At 38.4% G+C, this 18,449-nt stretch overlaps 1 protein-coding gene across 4 annotated transcripts in view; it reads left to right on the plus strand.

The window, feature by feature from the left end:
- BRAF (B-Raf proto-oncogene, serine/threonine kinase) overlaps positions 1-18,449 on the plus strand; it is an 89,091-nt gene that overhangs the window by 53,964 nt on the left and 16,678 nt on the right. For 2 of the 4 annotated variants that reach the window (XM_049821509.1, XM_049821511.1), the window contains exons 8-16: positions 2,935-3,094; positions 4,699-4,735; positions 8,987-9,123; positions 9,830-9,947; positions 11,116-11,200; positions 13,526-13,702; positions 15,187-15,233; positions 15,793-15,911; positions 16,700-16,831. In XM_049821509.1, coding sequence (XP_049677466.1) covers positions 2,935-3,094; positions 4,699-4,735; positions 8,987-9,123; positions 9,830-9,947; positions 11,116-11,200; positions 13,526-13,702; positions 15,187-15,233; positions 15,793-15,911; positions 16,700-16,831 — 1,012 coding nt within the window. Of the gene's footprint in view, positions 1-2,934; positions 3,095-4,698; positions 4,736-6,146; positions 6,267-8,986; positions 9,124-9,829; positions 9,948-11,115; positions 11,201-13,525; positions 13,703-15,186; positions 15,234-15,792; positions 15,912-16,699; positions 16,832-18,449 lie in introns of all 4 variants that reach the window. The other 2 variants (XM_049821512.1, XM_049821510.1) reach the window with 2 other exon arrangements.

An 18,449-nucleotide genomic window follows, 5' to 3' on the forward strand; every position in this document is an offset into this window, starting at 1 on the left:
TGGAATAGACAATGTCACCCTTTTCCAAATTATGATGATTGGTCCTTTTAGTTCCAGTGTGCCTTCTACCCTCCTGGAGTAATTAAAATTTAGGAATACTATAAGAACAGGCTTTTGTAGCTAAGAGGATTGCTGCATTCTTTGTGGTGACGTGTTTTCTGTAAATCAAGATCTTGATGCAGATCAAGATACAGCTTTTGCCACACAGGCAGAGGCTGGTGGTAATCTCTTCTGGGCTTGTGATCTCAGTAGACCACCTTGGCTAGCAAACCGCTTGTGTCTTTCTCTTCACTAGTTACCTTTGTCAAGAAAATTTCCATTTAGCAAAAATAACCTACCTTTTTGTAAGTGTCCTAAGGACACCCATTATTGAAATCCTGATTGTATAGATGGAGCACGCGGCCAACTGCTTATGAAATTCCCATCTCTGGATTCTTTGGTGTCTAAAGCTCAGAGATCCTCCCAATAATAGTTTAGAGACTCCAAAAAAGAGAGTTCTTTCTCAGCCTGTGATTTTTTTTTTTCTAAAGATCTGAACTTCCCCCAGTTAGAATTTAATGAGTAGAAAAAGCTATTCAAATTGTTTTCAAACATGGTATGACATAGCATGCTATCTGTGCTAGCAACATAATGGGCATTATGACCTGTGACCAGAAATACAGAAGTATTTGCAGATTCCCTTACCAGATGACCATTTATGACTCAAAGGGGGATGTAATTGAAACAATATTTCTGCAGTTTGGTTTTCTCTCCCTTGGCTTACTCATGATCACAGAAAATCTGATTGCTTCTGGTTTTGTGTGGCAGAGCTCAAATGCTGTCTCACTGTCACTCCTAGTGCAATGATCTGATGTTTGTTGTTACACATTTCCCTTAATTTCATTATTACTGAGAGATTGCAGGAAGTTGGAGAAGGATTTAGCTATCCCAACAGTACTGGCCTGGCTGAGACACTTTTTAGGCTTTTCTTCTGAAATCTTTTTGTGCAGCATCTGACATGCTTGCCTTAACATGGAAATACAGTGCTTTAGAATGTCAGCCAAGTCCTGCACTTGTATCTGTGCAGTGTCCCATGTCCTGATGTGGGTTCTAGTTGCATGATGTCCTTACAAAATGTTCAGGAGTTCAAAACTTCCTCAGCTACAATAGAAAATATTTTACCCAAAGGCACTTGTTAGCAATGAATGAAAACTTTAGCTTTGAATATGTACATCAGCCACATTTAAAAAAAAAAAAGGTTATGAAATTCTGAGAATCTTCTGAAATGCTGGGCTGTCCAAGGCCCTCTTTCAGAGATTTGTCTATTGGCAGTTTCAGTTTATTGCTTCCCAGTATCTTCCCAATGTTTATATTCTGTCATGTGACAATAGGTAACTTCTTAAAGAACAGTTGAGCAGTGTTAAACACCCCATCTATTCTTCCCCTGTCCCACTTCCCAAACATAACCTAAGTATTTTATTACAAGACTTTCTAGACTGTTGAATTAATTTGCAAGCACTGATTTGCCATTCTCAATCGTGAGACTATTGGCCAGGAAGGGAAAGATGACAGGAACTTAGGATACAGATAGCACTGAGTTCTGGGATCAGTGCCAAACTGTATAAACCCTTCAATGAAAGGTAGAGTAATGGTCTTTAAAGCAGACAGGTTTCTGAAGAAATGTCAAGAGATCCTGTTGAAAATAACAGTTGCCCCTAAAGATCTTTGGAGAGGCCAAGGAGCATTCACTTACAGGAGGCAGCACCAGGACCTATTGCTGCTATATGCTGCTGTATGGTTTATTTCTGGGGCTTCTCCCTGTGGACATTGCCTTTGTGGGCATGGTAACTAACCCCTGAGTAATTGAACAACTGGAGGACTCTGCTCCTCTCCTAGGAGTTGTATTTTCTGTGAGTTCTAAGAGCCTTGTTGTCAGATATCATGTATATTTTAACATAAAGGGTTTTTTCTACAAAGGTGGCAAATGTTTCTCATTGGCCTTTTTGCCTTATATCCATTAAATTGAATCATTAGACTTAACAGTGACTGACCTTGACTTGAGTAAGAGAGAAATACCAATTTATTGTATTTTAACAAAATAAATGGATAGCCAAAGAAGTGACATTCTGCCTTCTTGCAAATGAAAAAGCAACTGTTTAGATTTTCTGTCTTTTAAATATATGATTCATGATACCATAAATTAAAGACTATCTACATTTGTGACTGGCAGCATTTGCATTTCTTCAGAAAATTTGTCTGTATAATCTGGACGCTTATATTTCAAGTCAAATCTATTGCATTGCCTAACTGTAGCACTGTAAATAACATTTGAAATGTTGCACTATTTAAAGTTATTTCTTAAAGGTTAAGAGGTGATATGTTTATTTTTAGTATCAACAATTCATATTATATTGGCCATAATATTAATCAATTATGTTGAGTGACCAGTATGTAATTTTTAGTCTTTCTTCATTGAACAATAATCCTGTCAATACACTTTGTTTTGTGACATCTTCTGACTGTAATGTTGATGCAAGATGTGTTAAGCATTTTTCGTTCTTGATGGGTTGCCATTAAAGAGTGTATTGCATTCACTCTGAAGTGAGGAAACTGCAGAGTATCTTGCTATCGTCAGTGCATGTTGGGCTACATGAATTTTTCAGATCAGGATTTATTATTACTGTTTCGGTATGGTAATGTTAAGGTTTTTGTTTTGTTTTAACTCGGAACACTTCACAGCCATGTAATTAGGTAGTTTGCACAGCAGAGAGTTGTTGCAGTTGATCATAGGGGAGTAGAGATCGTTCATTATAAATTGTTTTTATGCAGGCCTTTAGATCAGGTTTTTTTAATGTATGTATTATTATAGTTGAAAAGGACTTACCACACCCACTATGCAGTATTTGAAGCCATTTGTAGACCTAAATCCTCTTTTTCCTTGACTTTGTTTCTCAGACCACCAATTCTCCCTAGTCCTTCTCCTTCAAAATCCATTCCAATCCCACAGCCCCTCCGACCAGCAGATGAAGACCATCGGAATCAATTTGGGCAACGCGACCGATCCTCTTCAGCTCCCAATGTTCACATCAATACAATCGAGCCAGTCAATATTGATGTAAGTATTAATAATGTTTGGATCAGGAATAGTAGACTTGATGTTTCCCTTATGAATATCAGTGTGTTAAATTTAACGTGTGTACATGAGCACTTTGTTTCTAAGCTAATCCTTGGTGGTCTGTCAGAGTCTTCATAGATCCCACATAAGACATTTTTGCTATTGAGAGCTGTAAGAATGCAAATAACCCATTCTCCAAAAGCAGAAACTGCCTTTTGAAAGTCCTGTGCTTTCATTTTCAAAGAAACAGTCTACCACAAACGACTGCTCTTGGTTTTGTTGTTAGTCCCGAGGCTCGTGCTGCTAGCTGCACCACAGCATTAAGAATATGAGAGCCAGTAACCACTCTTGCAAACTATTTTATGTGTTAAGCATATTTCTTTATATGCAAGACAGGGATTTTTAGTATTTGTAATTCAAGTAATATTCCTGGCATTGAAGAAAATTAAATTATTACTGTAAGCTGAGTTCAGATTTACTGAATGTTCCTTAGGATTTCAAGATCCCAGTGTATATTGTTCTCAGCATTCTTTTGGAGTGTTCAGAAACTGCTACACTTAACTTGTTTTCCACGTTTTTTAAATTTATGGATGCAGAATCGTAAATAATAATAATGGTTGATATCAGGTATAAGGCCAGCTAGGACCTTTCAATAAGTTGGTCACAACAACCTCTTTCTAATTTTGCTAACTTAAATAGCTTGTATTTTACCCTTGAGTCTACTCTCTAGAAATTAGTCATTTGTCAGGTGAGCAGTCTTGAAGTCTGCCTCAACACTGAGGCACAAAATCTGTTTTGCATGTGAGCTGAGTGAAAGGTGAAATGTTAGTTGAGTACTAAGAGTGTGGCTGCATAGACATTTGCATATGGTATATGGCAGTGATGCATCTGAGAGGCAGGACCAGTGCTTTCGGCAGCAGTGCAGGTGTATAAAGGAATAAAATAATTGTGTAATCAAAAAAGATGAAAATGGACATACAGAGGGAGACTGCTAGAATTTTCTAATTTTCTTCTGTTTAGAAAATCCTTAGTGTAGTTTGGTTTTAGTCTGAATATGTTGTAAAAGATACTCTTAGTTCGCAACGGATTGCAAGTGAAGGAAACCTTTTGCAGTTAGTCTTTTCTGAGAAGAACAGAGTGCGCCTGGCTATGCAAATGAGGTGATTTGTTACAAGAAAAAATGAAGCAGAACTCATTTGACTGATGTACCTCAGTACAGGAAATTGGTGTCCTAGCTTCTGATATAACAGTTCAAATAATTTGTGCCACAAACACTTTAACGAGAATGATTAGTTCAATATTTCTTCATGCGTTTTGGCCAACTGCATGTTTAAATCGATATTTTCATGTCAGCATCTATTTTGGGTGGTGTGCATTTCACTTTACTACTGAGAGATGCTGTTTTAAAGCAACTAATTTTGAAAAGTTTAGTAGTTGTTATAAATAGTTCTTTGGAGTCACTGCTATTAGTAAGCCAAGGTAGGAAACAACTTTTATTTCATGGACAACATATGAGGTTATGGATTCTCAATTTGATCAATCGCGATTCTGGAATGTAAATGATAATACCTAAATTAAACACAATTTTTTTTTTTTATTTATAGGACTTGATTAGAGACCAGGGTTTACGAGGAGAGGGAGGTAAGTAGCATTTAAACTATCTAATGTGCTATATTTAATTAAACAACTGCTCTGTCCCTTCCCTTTGTTCTGCTTCCTTCTACAAAACACAGACACAAAGGAAAATATGACTAGAAAAAAAAATAAATTTGCATTTTGCTTGTCCATGAACTTAATATTTGTCTGACAAAGGTCTGAGTCATTTGCCGGTCATTCTGGGAGTGGGGGAGACGGAAGGAGAAAAAGTTTTGAAGTGGTATCTAGTTTTTTAGTTTTAAAATTATCTTGTGCCATCACTTTCTTGCTCTCGCACGCACACACTCATTCACTCACGTGGCTGCACACAGATACGCTACAACTTCCCAACTCTCTCTCAAAGATTTTTATGCCTGTTGTTACCTTTCCACCCGTGGGAACAACGGGGGTTTTCGTTGAAAACCATCAACGTGGTAGATAGACCTTCCATACGAACTGCTGCATCCTAAAGCAGCATGAAATACTCCGGTTCTTCTCCCCCTCTACCCCTGCTGAAGATGCTGCTTTGCTGTACTGCATGCCTGTGCTACTCTTGGAACCAGGTTGTTACACTAAAGCCAGGTCTTTATGTTTCCTTCAGTAACACACAGCCCTAATTCACAGTTAAGTCAGCACTAGGGCCAGAAGGTTTATTTTTCTTCCCATGTTATGCATGGGCCTGTGAAGTCACTTCTCCCATCGGCTGTCAAGGTCCTGAGAGGGCTTCTTATGTGCTGTATTTATTCCTATGAATATAATAATAATAATATAGAAATAATAGAAATAAAGAAATAGTAAGTAGGGCAGGCATATGACAGTTTTTCCACTCCAAATCATTAACACAGTCGTCTCCTACTAATTATAACTTGCTTCAGCCATTAGTAAAGTCTGAATTACCTTAGCGCGCTCTGTCCTGATCTTTAAGGTTTTGTACTGTGGGCTATGACTGACTTTGTTTCTCCCATCCAAAACTGGTAGTTGGTAGGATGGTATCTACCTATTGCGCTGTGTTTGATGGAGCTGTTTTTCTTATGCCAGCAATAGAATGCTTTTTACAAAGAAAATTCCTTTAATCCTGCAAGCCTACTAATTTAAAGTTGCCAGTTTTAGCTATTTTTGTATGTGTTGGTAGGTGTAGCTCTCCACAGTTTTGCCCATTTTGTCCAGCATTTAAATGTTGTGCTATCATGTTGGTTTTAACTTTTGGTCATAAACTGTCTGCTTGGCATCTGAAAACAATTGGCTATTCCCAGTCCTGAAACAGTGTTGTTAGTAATTGACTTTTTTTTTCCTTCAAAGTACAGAAACAATCTATGAATAGGAGTCAAAGCATCCTAGTTATTTCCCATGACTTCTTTCATTTCTTCTATGTGTCTGTCTTTCTGTCTCTGCCTGCCCGTCTCTTTCTCTCTAACAGCCCCTTTGAACCAGCTGATGCGCTGTCTTCGGAAATACCAATCCCGGACTCCCAGTCCCCTCCTTCATTCTGTCCCCAGTGAAATAGTGTTTGATTTTGAGCCTGGCCCAGTGTTCAGAGGTAGTTGGGCTCTTCTTTCTTGTTTTCACCCAAACAAAATAAGTAAAACCACAGATGCTGTTTGTGCCTCACCCTCACACCGTGTGTATGTAAGTGTGTGAGTTTATCAAAACACCTCTGTTTTTTGCTTGGCCTGGCTGGAATGCTTTGAATGTGCTTTTCACACATACTCACTTTCACCTTTACGCGCTTGAAAATTACTATAAATAAAGTCTGACTTAAATCTTCAAAAGCAAGGAATTTCATAGTTGAGGTTTTTATGTGGACCTTAACATATTTTTTTCTAAACAAAGGTCGTTGGATTGCATTGCAGTGCTTTTAAAGACAAAGTGATGTCCTTAACTCAGAATTTCCTTGACTATTCAGTTTAAGTCAGTTCAGTGCTTTAACAGTTTTCTATATTTAGTATTCTTTGTTTTGAAAAGTAATCTAGGAAATCAAATTTGAATTATAAACATTTCCATTGATATCCTGTTAGGTCTCAAGTTTTTAAGTAATGTGTCATGTCAACTTTCAACAAATACTTTATTTTGAGAATGTGTTATTGATGCCACATTAGGGCTCTAGATGGTTTTAGACCATGTAGTTTTTATTTAGTTAGTAAATCTTCAGTGAAACAGTATTTGTTTGTGTCCTGTACCATGTAAAATAAGACTCTTCCATTTTCATGTCATTGACTCTGGGGCTAATTCAGGCCTAAAGCTGTCAATGGATCTGTTGTATTGCACAAAATCCCCAAAAACTCTGTGGGATTTCACACACTGGAGAAAGCAACTATTGAGTCATAGCATGAAATGTAAATATTTGTGTCTATACCTATACATGTAGAAATGGGTAGTCCAATGCATGTAGTGTGGTTTTCCAATGCTACCATTTTGGCTGTTTCAAAGACTTTTGTTTCAGAATATATCAAGAGCAGTCCACCTTATGAACTTGTAAAGTTCTTCCAGAAATCTTTGTAAGAAGACAGGTGTTCCCAACAAGCAAACTGGCTACAGAATGGAATATGTTACGTACAGCTTCAGAGTCCAAGCTAATGACTTAAGTCCAACATTATCTGAAGTATTCTGCTCTAATAACTTGGAAAACAGGCCATCTGGTATTATTATGAACAGATTAACTATAATGTTTTACCATGCGCTGTAAGCGTTTTTGGTGAGGGGGTGAATATTGGGCTAGTGTTTCTGTATCATGGTATTAAAATTTAAGGAGGAGACTTTAGTTACCTCTAAAGAAAACGCATTCAAGTAGAGCTTTGCTATTCCAGAGAAAGTCTGTAACCCAGTAAACTTTTGGAAAATTGCTCCTGTTCTGGGATCATCATACATTTAATTCCATATATATATGGTTTCAGACCAATGATATAATAAATATATGACAGTATAGTGACCGTAACAGGAATATGAACACAAGTTCATCCTGCAGGTTGCTGGCTTCCAGCTGCTTGTAAGTGTAATTAGAATGCCCAATATGCATCATTATTGTTGCTTTGGCGTGTGGGACAAAGTTTATGGATGCTGCGTGCCATTTTTGATGTGTTGGTATGTCATTATTTTGTGCCTTCCACTTCTGAATGTATGGATTTTAGTTCAGTGAGGACAGATGTTGATGCATATATATAGAATCTGATAAATTAGCACGTACTGAGTGACTCAACTTGAGCAACAGTATTAAAAGTCACAAAGTCAATTTTTTTAACTCAAGTTGGCATTAGGAGACACTTTTTTGTTTAGAAGGGGGCTTCTAAAGGACTATGAGGAGGAGTATTGTCGTCTACCACATCCCAGAGCACTGATGTGAGGGAAAGCGTTGGAACGTTGGAGGTCTTGTACAATGACATACATTGTTTAACAGAGCAATGTGAATTTAATTAACAGTTGACCCTATTTTATGTCCTTTGCATTGGGAGGGTCAGCATAACCTTGTTATGAATAATTATGGTGTATTTTAAAAAACAGTGTCTAGTTGAAGTGCTCTATTTGTAAAGAGCCATTGAGGCTCTGAAACACAGCTCTGATAGTGACATTTTCCTGCATAGATTTCTTTAGATAACGTATAGGCTACAGATTTGCAGTTCTTTCTGTATTTAATAGAATATGCTTCAAATAGCTAACTAAAGTACATGTTCTTTTTTAATCCTTTCTACAGTCTAATATTTACTTTTAAATGAGAGCTCTCTGCTAACAGATAGCTTTAAAACAGCCAAATGGTTTTCAGGTGGCACTTGGAGACTCAACTAGAAAACATTTCAATTTTTTGCATTTTTGCATTTAGTATATTTTGATTCCAAAGTACAGTATTTCAGCTATTTATTGGGTCCCTAAAAGGTTAGTTGTAAGAAATATGAGAGGTAGCTACTGCTAACTAAAATGCTCCTACTTTTCTTCTCAAAGAAACTGGTGGAATTAAAAAAATACCACCCCCACCCCCACCCCTCCCCCCCATTTAAAGAGACATTGTCCTTCTGATAATTCACGAACAAGAGACTGGAGACTATCTGGTGTACAGGGATGTTTGCTATAGACTTGTCTCTTCCTGAAATCTAAGACTTGAGCACCAATCTAATATTAGGACAATATTCCTAGTATATGTTTGTTCCCTTTTAACATTTACATTGATGTTTGGAGATACTGCATCTTAAACACAATTCTTGTACCTAATATCAATTACATTCTTGTAAGCTGGCTTATAGATAAAATTATACTGTTTCTGAAATTTAGGTTCAACTGCAGGTTTGTCTGCAACACCTCCCGCCTCTTTGCCTGGGTCACTCACCAATGTGAAAGCGTTACAGAAATCACCAGGACCCCAACGGGAACGGAAATCATCCTCATCCTCAGAAGACAGAAATAGAATGGTAAGGGAAAGATCAGCTATTTTCATTCATAGCATGGTATATTCATAGTACAGAAATACTACACAGCCATGTTCCTGTCACTTTCGTTTCATCAAAGCCTTCTGAATTATTTTGAAGATGAGTATGTTAATGATCAAGGACTTTAAGCCAATAGGTAATGGAATATTGAAATTCTGGGACTGATACATTAATCATTTAAATAATTGACTATACTCCCTTTTACTCCATTGCACCCAAATGTCTTGGTGTGCTTCATAGTATAATGCCAGTTTCCCTTCTAATAACAGCTTAACTTTTCCCACCGTGATTCATGAACTTTGAAAGTTCTCTGATGAATCTCAAATGTAACAATACATAAGAATGTCTGCATTTTTTTTTTAATTCACAATGTAGCATTATATTTGAGTAAGAACTGAAAAATAAATGAGACTTTCTTTTTGGTAAGAGTTTCTTAATATTTACTGGCTTTAATACTGCCAGAAACCTGTGGCAAATATTTCGTGCTAGGAAATAATTTAGTATACCTGTGTGTTGAATTTTGTGTATGGCTGGCTTGAAAAGTCAAATGCAATATCTGAAAAAGGAAGTTCTCTTAGGACTTTAATGATATGAAATGCTGATACCAAGTCTTTAACAAAGGAGCTGTTTTCACAGACATTAATGCACTTGCTTTCTTCCTTTTTATTGTTTATGCATATGTATAAAGAAAACACTTGGTCGACGGGATTCAAGTGATGATTGGGAGATACCAGATGGACAGATCACAGTTGGACAAAGGATAGGATCTGGATCATTTGGAACAGTCTACAAAGGGAAGTGGCATGGTATGTGATCGTCGTGGCAAACAGTTATTCTTAAGCAAGTAACGTTGCCTGTTGGGGGCCACCCAGCTAGAAAGCAGCTTTGCAGAAAAGCATCTGTGGATTCTGGTGGGCACCAAGTTGAACATGAGCCAGCAATGCGCCCATGCTGCAAAGAAGGCTAATGATATCCTGGGCTGCATTAGGCAAAGCATTGCCAGCAGGTCTAGGGAGGTGGTCATAGAATTATAGAATGGTTTGGGTTAGAAGGGACCTTAAAGATCATCTAGTTCCAACCCTCCTGCCATGGGCAGGGACACCTTCCACTAGACCAGGTTGCTCAAGGCCCCATCCAACCTGGCCTTGAACACTGCCAGGGATGGGGCAGCCACAGCTTCTCTGGGCAACCTGTTCCACTGCTGCACCACCCTCGCAGTAAAGAACTTCCTTACATCTAATCCAAATCTACCCTTTTTGAGTTTAAAGCCATTACGCCTTGTCCCATCACTACAAGCCCTTGTAAAAAGTTCCTCTCCAGCTTTCTTGTAGGCTCCCTCTAGGTACTGGAAGGCTGCTGTAAGGTGTCCCCAGAGCCTTCTCTTCTCCAGGCTGAGCAACCCCAACTCTCTCAGCCTGTCTTCATAGGAGAGGTGCTCCAGCCCTCTGATCATCTTCAGCCCTCTGATCCTCCCCCTCAACACTGGTGAGGCAACGCCTGGAGTGCTGGGTCCAGTTCTGGGCTCCTCAGTATGAGGGAGACATGGACATACCAGGGAGAGTCCATTGAAGGATCATAAAAATGATTTTGAAATTATAAGTACTGTGCTAAATAGGTAATGTTAGAACTTCAGACTGTTTAGAAACTCAACTCTTGCATGTTCTTCTGAATTTAGTAGTTATTAGGGTAAAGATGAAACATAGTTACTAGAAGGGCTGAAGTATCCTTCTTGATGAATGAGGATTTCAAAAGTGTATTTGGAAAGCTTTGACTTGGCTGGGTTTTCTCAGAGTAAAATAAAAAGAGTGTTTATACATTTTACTGAATATTTACTTATTTTAATATGGTAGTGGTTTATTTCATGAAAGCTAGAAAATAGGGTAGCTCAATATTTCTGATGCTTGCTCTATAGAGTATTTTCTCAATAGAGGAATATATATCAATGGCACTTATTAAAAAATTCCTATTTTAAAGGTGATGTGGCAGTGAAAATGTTGAATGTTACGGCACCTACACCTCAACAGTTACAGGCTTTTAAAAATGAAGTAGGAGTGCTCAGGTAAGAATGTTCTTAAAGCCGTAAAATAATGTGTGTAGATTTGTGCTTCATTAATCATTGAATTTTAGATTGCCATTAGAACACATTGGTCTTATTCCTCCATGTTGATACTTTGGGCAGAAAATATAACTTGCCATTTTAAAATATTTCTTTGTATCCACTGCTACTTCCTTCCTGTGTATGTGTTTGTCTGTGCACCTATGTTGTGAATATATGTATGTCCAAATACTCAAGACAGGACTGTTTTTTGCTATTGTACTACCCCCACGGCACAGTCAAGCCTAAGTGTGAACTGTAGACCTTCTTTCCTCTTATCCACATTTTGAGATTGAAGGAGAGCATGACTAATTGTTGGATTTGAGCTACAGCACTGCCCATATCTGTTGTTTAATAGTTTCTGTTCAGTAGCATTGACTTCTCTTTGAGGTTTATTTAAAATGTATTTCTCAAAGTCACTTCTTGATTTCCTTTTCTCATGTCTACTGCTTGTACTTTCTCAGAGGAAGTATTTGTCTTGGTTTCAGCTCTTAAAAGAGGATCCATCAACATGATAGAATAGAATATTTATTGGGGAAGACCATTAGCATCCAAGTACAATCTTGAGCAGTCTCAAGCATAATTCTGTTTTAAGAAACAAAATAGAAAGAAGGGGTTTTGCCTCTGGAAAACTGATGTGTTGAGCTGGGCACCTGTGCTGGAGGACCATCCCCAATAAGCTACGTAGTAAAAAGGGGACGGTCAGCCTTTTTCCCCAGGAAATGTTAGTTCTGACTCTAAGTCCATAGTTGTGGAAGTAGAGGCTTTCTGGGGTATGCTACTTTGGATATCTCTGCATATTTTTTGCACACCTGCTCAGGTATTTAATGAAATTTAAAAAATCTTGTATTTCATACCTATTTCAGATTTCTGCTGGCAGTCCCTTAGCTGGAGTCCAGCCTTTCTCTGTTGTTGATCATTTCAGCACTTAGAGTACATAGTCAGTTGTCCTATCTTTTGACCCAAACAAGCCAGATTTACCTGTAGTTGTGCCTTTTCCATTATGCTTAATCATTACTTTCTTAGCTTTGAGGTAGCATTTGCAAGAAACCACTTATTTTTTGTTCACTCAGCAGTCACTTGACAAATCCTTGAACCTGAAAAAGGCACAGTCACGTAGTGTAGAACGGTCCTAGTCTGCATTGCGGAGAGGGCAAAGGGGTTCACACTCTAGGCTCCCACGTTAGTTTTTTCATATAAGAAAACCTAAAGAGCTCTGCCATCTTCAGCAGCAGCATAAATTTCAGAAGCTACCACGGGTTTTAAGCTTGGTCTGTCAGATTTCATCAACAGTGAGCTGACTGCCTTCAGTACTGAGCTGTGTTGGAAGAAGATTGCCTTTTTTTTTCCTCAGCCCTTGGGAATGCTAGGAAATACTCCCAGAATTCTCAGGTGCCACCTCTGCGTAATATCTCATTGTTATGTTCGGAGGTGTCTAGTTCTTCATGTCCATTTGATGACAATAAGAATGTGATTGTGTTTCCCTGGGGGGTGAGGACAATCCTTCAGATTTCACAGTGTATCAGTAGATCCTTTCAGGCCTTGAATCTACTCGGATATCTAATGAGATAATCCTCTCTGCATTGTTCGTGGTGAAGTTTTTCTGTCTGGAGTTGTTCCACCTTTGAAGTAGGTTTGATTTAATCTGGCCAAATTTCTGTGGTGAGCTCCGGTCTCTCCCAGTGCTGTTTGGGAACAAGTTCATAGCATAACCTTACTGAGGTACAGTTTTCATTCCTGTTTCCATCCTTTCTTGTATGCTAGCTCCATAGAGAGTACAAAATTCCTGTCAAATAAAGCACTGGGAAAAACTTAAGCCTTGTCAAGGAAGTGTGGTGATGGCTTCTGAACAAAAGATTGTCCTTCCTTGAAAGCCTCTGAGACTGGAATTTCATTTTGGATGCCCTCCTTATGGGCAGCAACATCTCATAGCTGGGCTGGGGTTACACAAAAGCAGACCTGCCTGCAAACCACCACTGCCCCATGGGGACCTAGTGTTAACAGCATCTTCTGCGCTGTCCTGTGCTGGGTTGTTTGCAAAAGCAAGAGGAAGCCGTGCTTACCCCAGAATAGCTATTCTGTGTCATTACGATAAGAAAGGCTAACTGCTGGAATAATTCATTAAACTGAATCTAGCAACAGGTTAACATGTTATCTTAGTAAAAGTTGAGATTGACCCAACAACTTCTGTTTGGAAATACCTATTTAGACTGTGATAGCTCTGCCTGGGTTTTTCCTGATTTTCTGATCCGCCTGATATCCTGATTTTTTTTTTTTTTTTTTCAACAGGAAAACACGCCATGTGAATATCCTGCTTTTCATGGGTTATTCAACAAAACCCCAGTTGGCTATTGTTACACAATGGTGTGAGGGGTCCAGCTTATATCACCATCTACACATCATTGAGACCAAATTTGAAATGATCAAACTAATTGATATTGCACGACAGACTGCACAAGGCATGGAGTAAGTATTGTATTGCTTGTTTACAAATGAGCATTGGGGCAATGTTTACTTATCCTCTTCACACTCTGACTGACATTGGCAAATAAGGCCAGCTATCTGCTCACTTTGCCAAGCCCAGGGTCCTGCCTTGACGATCAAAGCATTTGGTGAAGTGTTTATTATTTTGATTATTAAATAGACTTTGTTTTCTTTTTTTCGAACATAGGGAAATACAAATCATCAAGGAAATACAGTCTTAGTAGAATAAAGATAATGACAGTATAGTTAAACTTTAAATCTTGAGAGCAAAGATTTCTGTTTCAGGCTTTACAATCTTCACAGTGCAGATAGTCTTATGGTAGGAGGTAAAACATAGTTTAAAAAGAAACACCCTGTGAACAAAAGGACAGAATCCTGTAAGATAACGCTTAAGGCAGACAGCCCTGTTAGCAAAAAAAATTGATTTTTTTTTTCTGCTTTTCTTATAAGTATTGTAGCTCTCTAAATAATAGATTTCAGCATTTGAAGAAAACATACCTATTTTGTTCTAAGGACTTTAAGTAATCTTTACTCCCATAGAGGGCAATTGCGTGAGTTAGAATTTACAAAGCTAGCCCAATGCTGTGTGTCAAAATCAGAACACTGATGTAAGATCAGAGAAATCGCCCTCCAGCTGGAAAACCACTATGATGATTGCAGTTCATTGTGCCATTTTTCTGCTAAGCATTCTATTACATTTTCAGTCAAGAAGTGGGGAGGTGTTCGCAGCAGCCAGCCTCAGCCTTCTGTTAGCCTGCTCATCTCCCCCGGCTCCCTCTGTAGGTAGTGGAGATGCAGAAGCTGTTGTATGAGTGTGATTCAAAGCAAAGACATACATTGGGGCTTTTCCAGCAGGTTTGTGCCAATCTCATTGACTAAACAAAGAGCCGTGGGAGACTAGTTGCCTAATTTAGGCTATATCTATGCTGTGGGGCAAGTACTTTCCTCTGTGTTCCTTGCAATCTATTTATCCAGCCTGCAATCCGGGGATCTTTTTTCCAGTCCCATACTAAAGAGCAGTCAGCATACTTGAGTACATGCTGAGGCTGGGAAGCACATTTAGCTCCCACAATTTAAAATCATCTTAACCTAAAGCTGTGACTAGTCTGCGAAGTGTCTTGGCAGTCACCATTAAGGCTGGGAGGCAGAACCTTCAGCACTGAATGGCATGTCAAAAACTACTGAAGTTCTTTTATTTTTATTCTGAATATTGAGTTACAATCAAAAAGCAGAAGTTGGCACATAATTGTTAGTTCATTCTTCAGTAGCATCAGGTTTCAGCTGAAAATCTAAGCTTTATTTTATTTTTTTTTCCTCTGACTGTTGCAGGAACTGTCACGGGTAACTGAAGTTTTACCACCCTGATAAATATGTGCGGAATTTGTGTTTCAGTAATACAATGAATTTTGAGTCATTGATTAGTGAAATACCATTTAACCCACCTAATCTGTGATGTTCCTTTTCAGTTATTTGCATGCCAAGTCAATCATCCACAGAGACCTCAAGAGTAATAGTATCCTTTCTCAGAGACATGATTGTGGAACGTGAGAACATTCCTGATTTTTTTTTTTTTTCTGCCAGAAATTAACTTAGTGATGTGAAAAGCTGTTCATGTGTGAATATTTGCTGAGTTAAAATTCCATTGAGAGGGGGTAATATCACTAGTAGAGAAGTAAGGAATACTTGCTGTGTCTATTGATGTGATAGCAATAACGTAGCGAGTTTTGCTGTGGTATCACAAAGATTTTTGCATCATTTGGTTTCTATATGTAATGAAAGATTATGCCAGTTCACTCATGGAATATTTTCAGCTTTTGTCATACTTGGCATTTCAAGAAAGCCACTTGGGCCATGGTCTCTTCAGCCCTGGCCCAGTCATTACTTATGTAACCCTTAAGTACCATAATTCACCATGCCGGCTGCTTAGAACCTGTATTATATGAAAAACTTCTTCATTGATGGTGGATGATTAAAACTGTTATGTCTAATGTTGCAAATTTGTAGCTGTTTATTGTTCTTGTAGGACAGGACCAGTACCGCTTGTTTGTTTGCCCTTAACGTTTCCCCTTTAGATATTTTTCTTCATGAAGACCTCACAGTAAAAATAGGTGATTTTGGTCTAGCTACAGTGAAATCACGGTGGAGCGGGTCCCATCAGTTTGAACAGTTGTCTGGATCTATTCTATGGATGGTAAGCAAGGGGGAGGTGGTGTGTTTGTTTCAACAAATATAATTGCCTTCAGCCAAAGTTTCTAAGACTATCCCTCCAGCACACTGACACATACAAGCTGTCTTAAGGTAAAAGAGACAAGCAGTAATATGAAGCACTAAATTAATGCTTTTCAGTTCTTCTTTAAGCATATGTTTTCCAGTAGTCAGCAAAAGAACTTTAGTGTCTTCATCCCTTATTCTGAGGTTTAAACTGAAAAGAAAATGGTGGCTGTGGAAAAGGGGTGTGGTTACTCCAGGGTTGAGGAGAAGATGAGAAAAGCCGTGGAAAAAGTCCTGCTCAGCCAAACTAGCTCAGCCACAAGTAAGATGCACTTAAGTTTTAAGGATTCAAGCACGGCTACTCTCAAGAGGTTGTACAACTTGCTTAGGTCTTAATAATAAGTATAGTTACAAACTCCTGTGTGACTCTGCTTTCTCCTTTTCTCCCTAGAAAAAACTGAAGGCTCTGTTAGTTGGCATTATTTTCAGTGTTGTTTCAATTCTAGTTTCAAAATAGCTTCTTGGTCCGGGCAAGGTTAATTTTGTTCTGTTGTAGAGGAATAAAGAGATCGCCAAGCTAAAATGAACCCATGGATTTTGAGATTCATGTCAACATCCACTCTACATTAGGACCCGGTAACAGCTGAAGGCACGAGTGGGCCTTTTGTATCTGCTATAGTCTGGACAAGTCTGTGTTTTGTTCCTGGTATGTGAGGTGCAGCCTGAGGTGGTGAAATAAAAGCTTAATTCTTTCCTTTTATGGTACAGGCACCAGAAGTTATTAGGATGCAAGATAAAAACCCTTATAGCTTTCAGTCGGATGTGTATGCATTTGGGATTGTTCTTTATGAATTGATGACTGGACAGTTACCGTACTCAAACATCAACAACAGGGACCAGGTAAGGGAAGGGAAGGGATTGTCCTCAGTCAGCTGTGGGCTGGGACAGAGATTGATGCAGCCTCCTGAAGTCACATCACATTCTGATGTGTGTTTGATTTGTGTTTCTGATTCTGATGTTACGAGATGATGTTTCTACATTTTCTAGATCTGCCTCAGCCACGTAGCACCAATTTACTTATTTCTCTTGAGGTTGTTTTTTTTCTTTTTTACTTGAAGTATAGAATTTCAGCTTCTGAGCTGGTTGCCAGGATACTTATTAGGGAGAGAGCAGGTTACTTAATAGTAGTCTAGTTTAGAATAGTTCTGCAAAGGCAAAATGATCCTCCATATGTTCAGTTATTCCTCTCCCCCCGCCCCTTGCATTGAATAATAGTTCAGCAACAGGATTGACAAAATGGAACAGCAATCATCTTGCTGAATGTTTTATATTCATTTCAATCCTGAGAAATGCATGCACCGTCTAATTGAATTTCAGGATATCAGCATTTCTCAAATCCTGCTTGATGGAGTATATGACTTTCCAGAGTGTGTGAATCCTGTAAGAAGATTACTTAATTGTGAACAAATTATTCTTTAAGTCTAATGATACCACACGCCTATAATAGATCTCCACAGGATAGGCACGTTTGCGAAGGCATATCTGATGCATTATTTCTCTGTCTAATCTGAAAATAGTATCTATGCATCAAGATCTTTGGTGTAAACTATTCCATGTCTGGGCGGTGATATATTTATGTTGTTTCTGTGTCCGCATCCCTTGTTTTTTCACTGTCAGTACTTGAGAATTGCAACCATAGCAACGTTCATCTGTGAATGCCATTTTATAAGGCTGCTTCCATATTTGACAGAGCACTTCATCCCAATTCATCAAATTTGGAGTGACTCCTTTTTTATTAATGTTATTATTTTTTTTTATTTTTAATTGGTTTTGCCTTTTGAAAGAAGGGGAAATGTCCAGATTCCTGGCCAGATGGATATAGCCTTCTACAAGCAGTATTTGGGCATTGTTTTGGTTTTACATTTTGAGATTTGAAAGATGAACCCAGTGATGTGAGTGCTCACAATTGAGTCCTGAAACAAATTTTAAATTGCAAGTGAAGCCAACATATAAAATGTGATCTAATGTCTTGAGTTTTGTCACTCCAAGTCTATTGTCTGAAAAGAGGTAAATATTGCTCACTCTCTGTTGGTGCATCTACATCAGCTACTATGACACAACTGAGATTCTTAGTGAGCAAAGCATTGTTCTTGTTACACCTCAGAATGTTTCTCTCACCTTAACAGATTTTTCTAGACAGACTAGGACTGTTCTTGTAGTGAAGATACTCTCTTTTCTCTAGTTAAAATAAAAGTTTAATCCCTGTGTTATTTGTAAAGATTGTACCGGAAACAAATAATAATAATGAATTTTGAATAATTTCAACTTAAGTAGTGTAACTATTTAGAAAAGAGTACCTTCTAGATGATGGTGAGTCTCACTGCAGCAGAGGTAAGGGACGGGGTAGACAAGTCTTTACTATGAAATGCTGCTCTGGCACATGGGGATTTCTAAAGGAACCATATGGGAATTTTATACTCCTTCTTGATGCCAACACAGATGCAACTGAATCAGACAG

This window comes from Accipiter gentilis, chromosome 18, assembly GCF_929443795.1.
Source record: "Accipiter gentilis chromosome 18, bAccGen1.1, whole genome shotgun sequence".
NCBI classification, from domain to species: Eukaryota; Metazoa; Chordata; class Aves; order Accipitriformes; family Accipitridae; genus Astur; species Astur gentilis.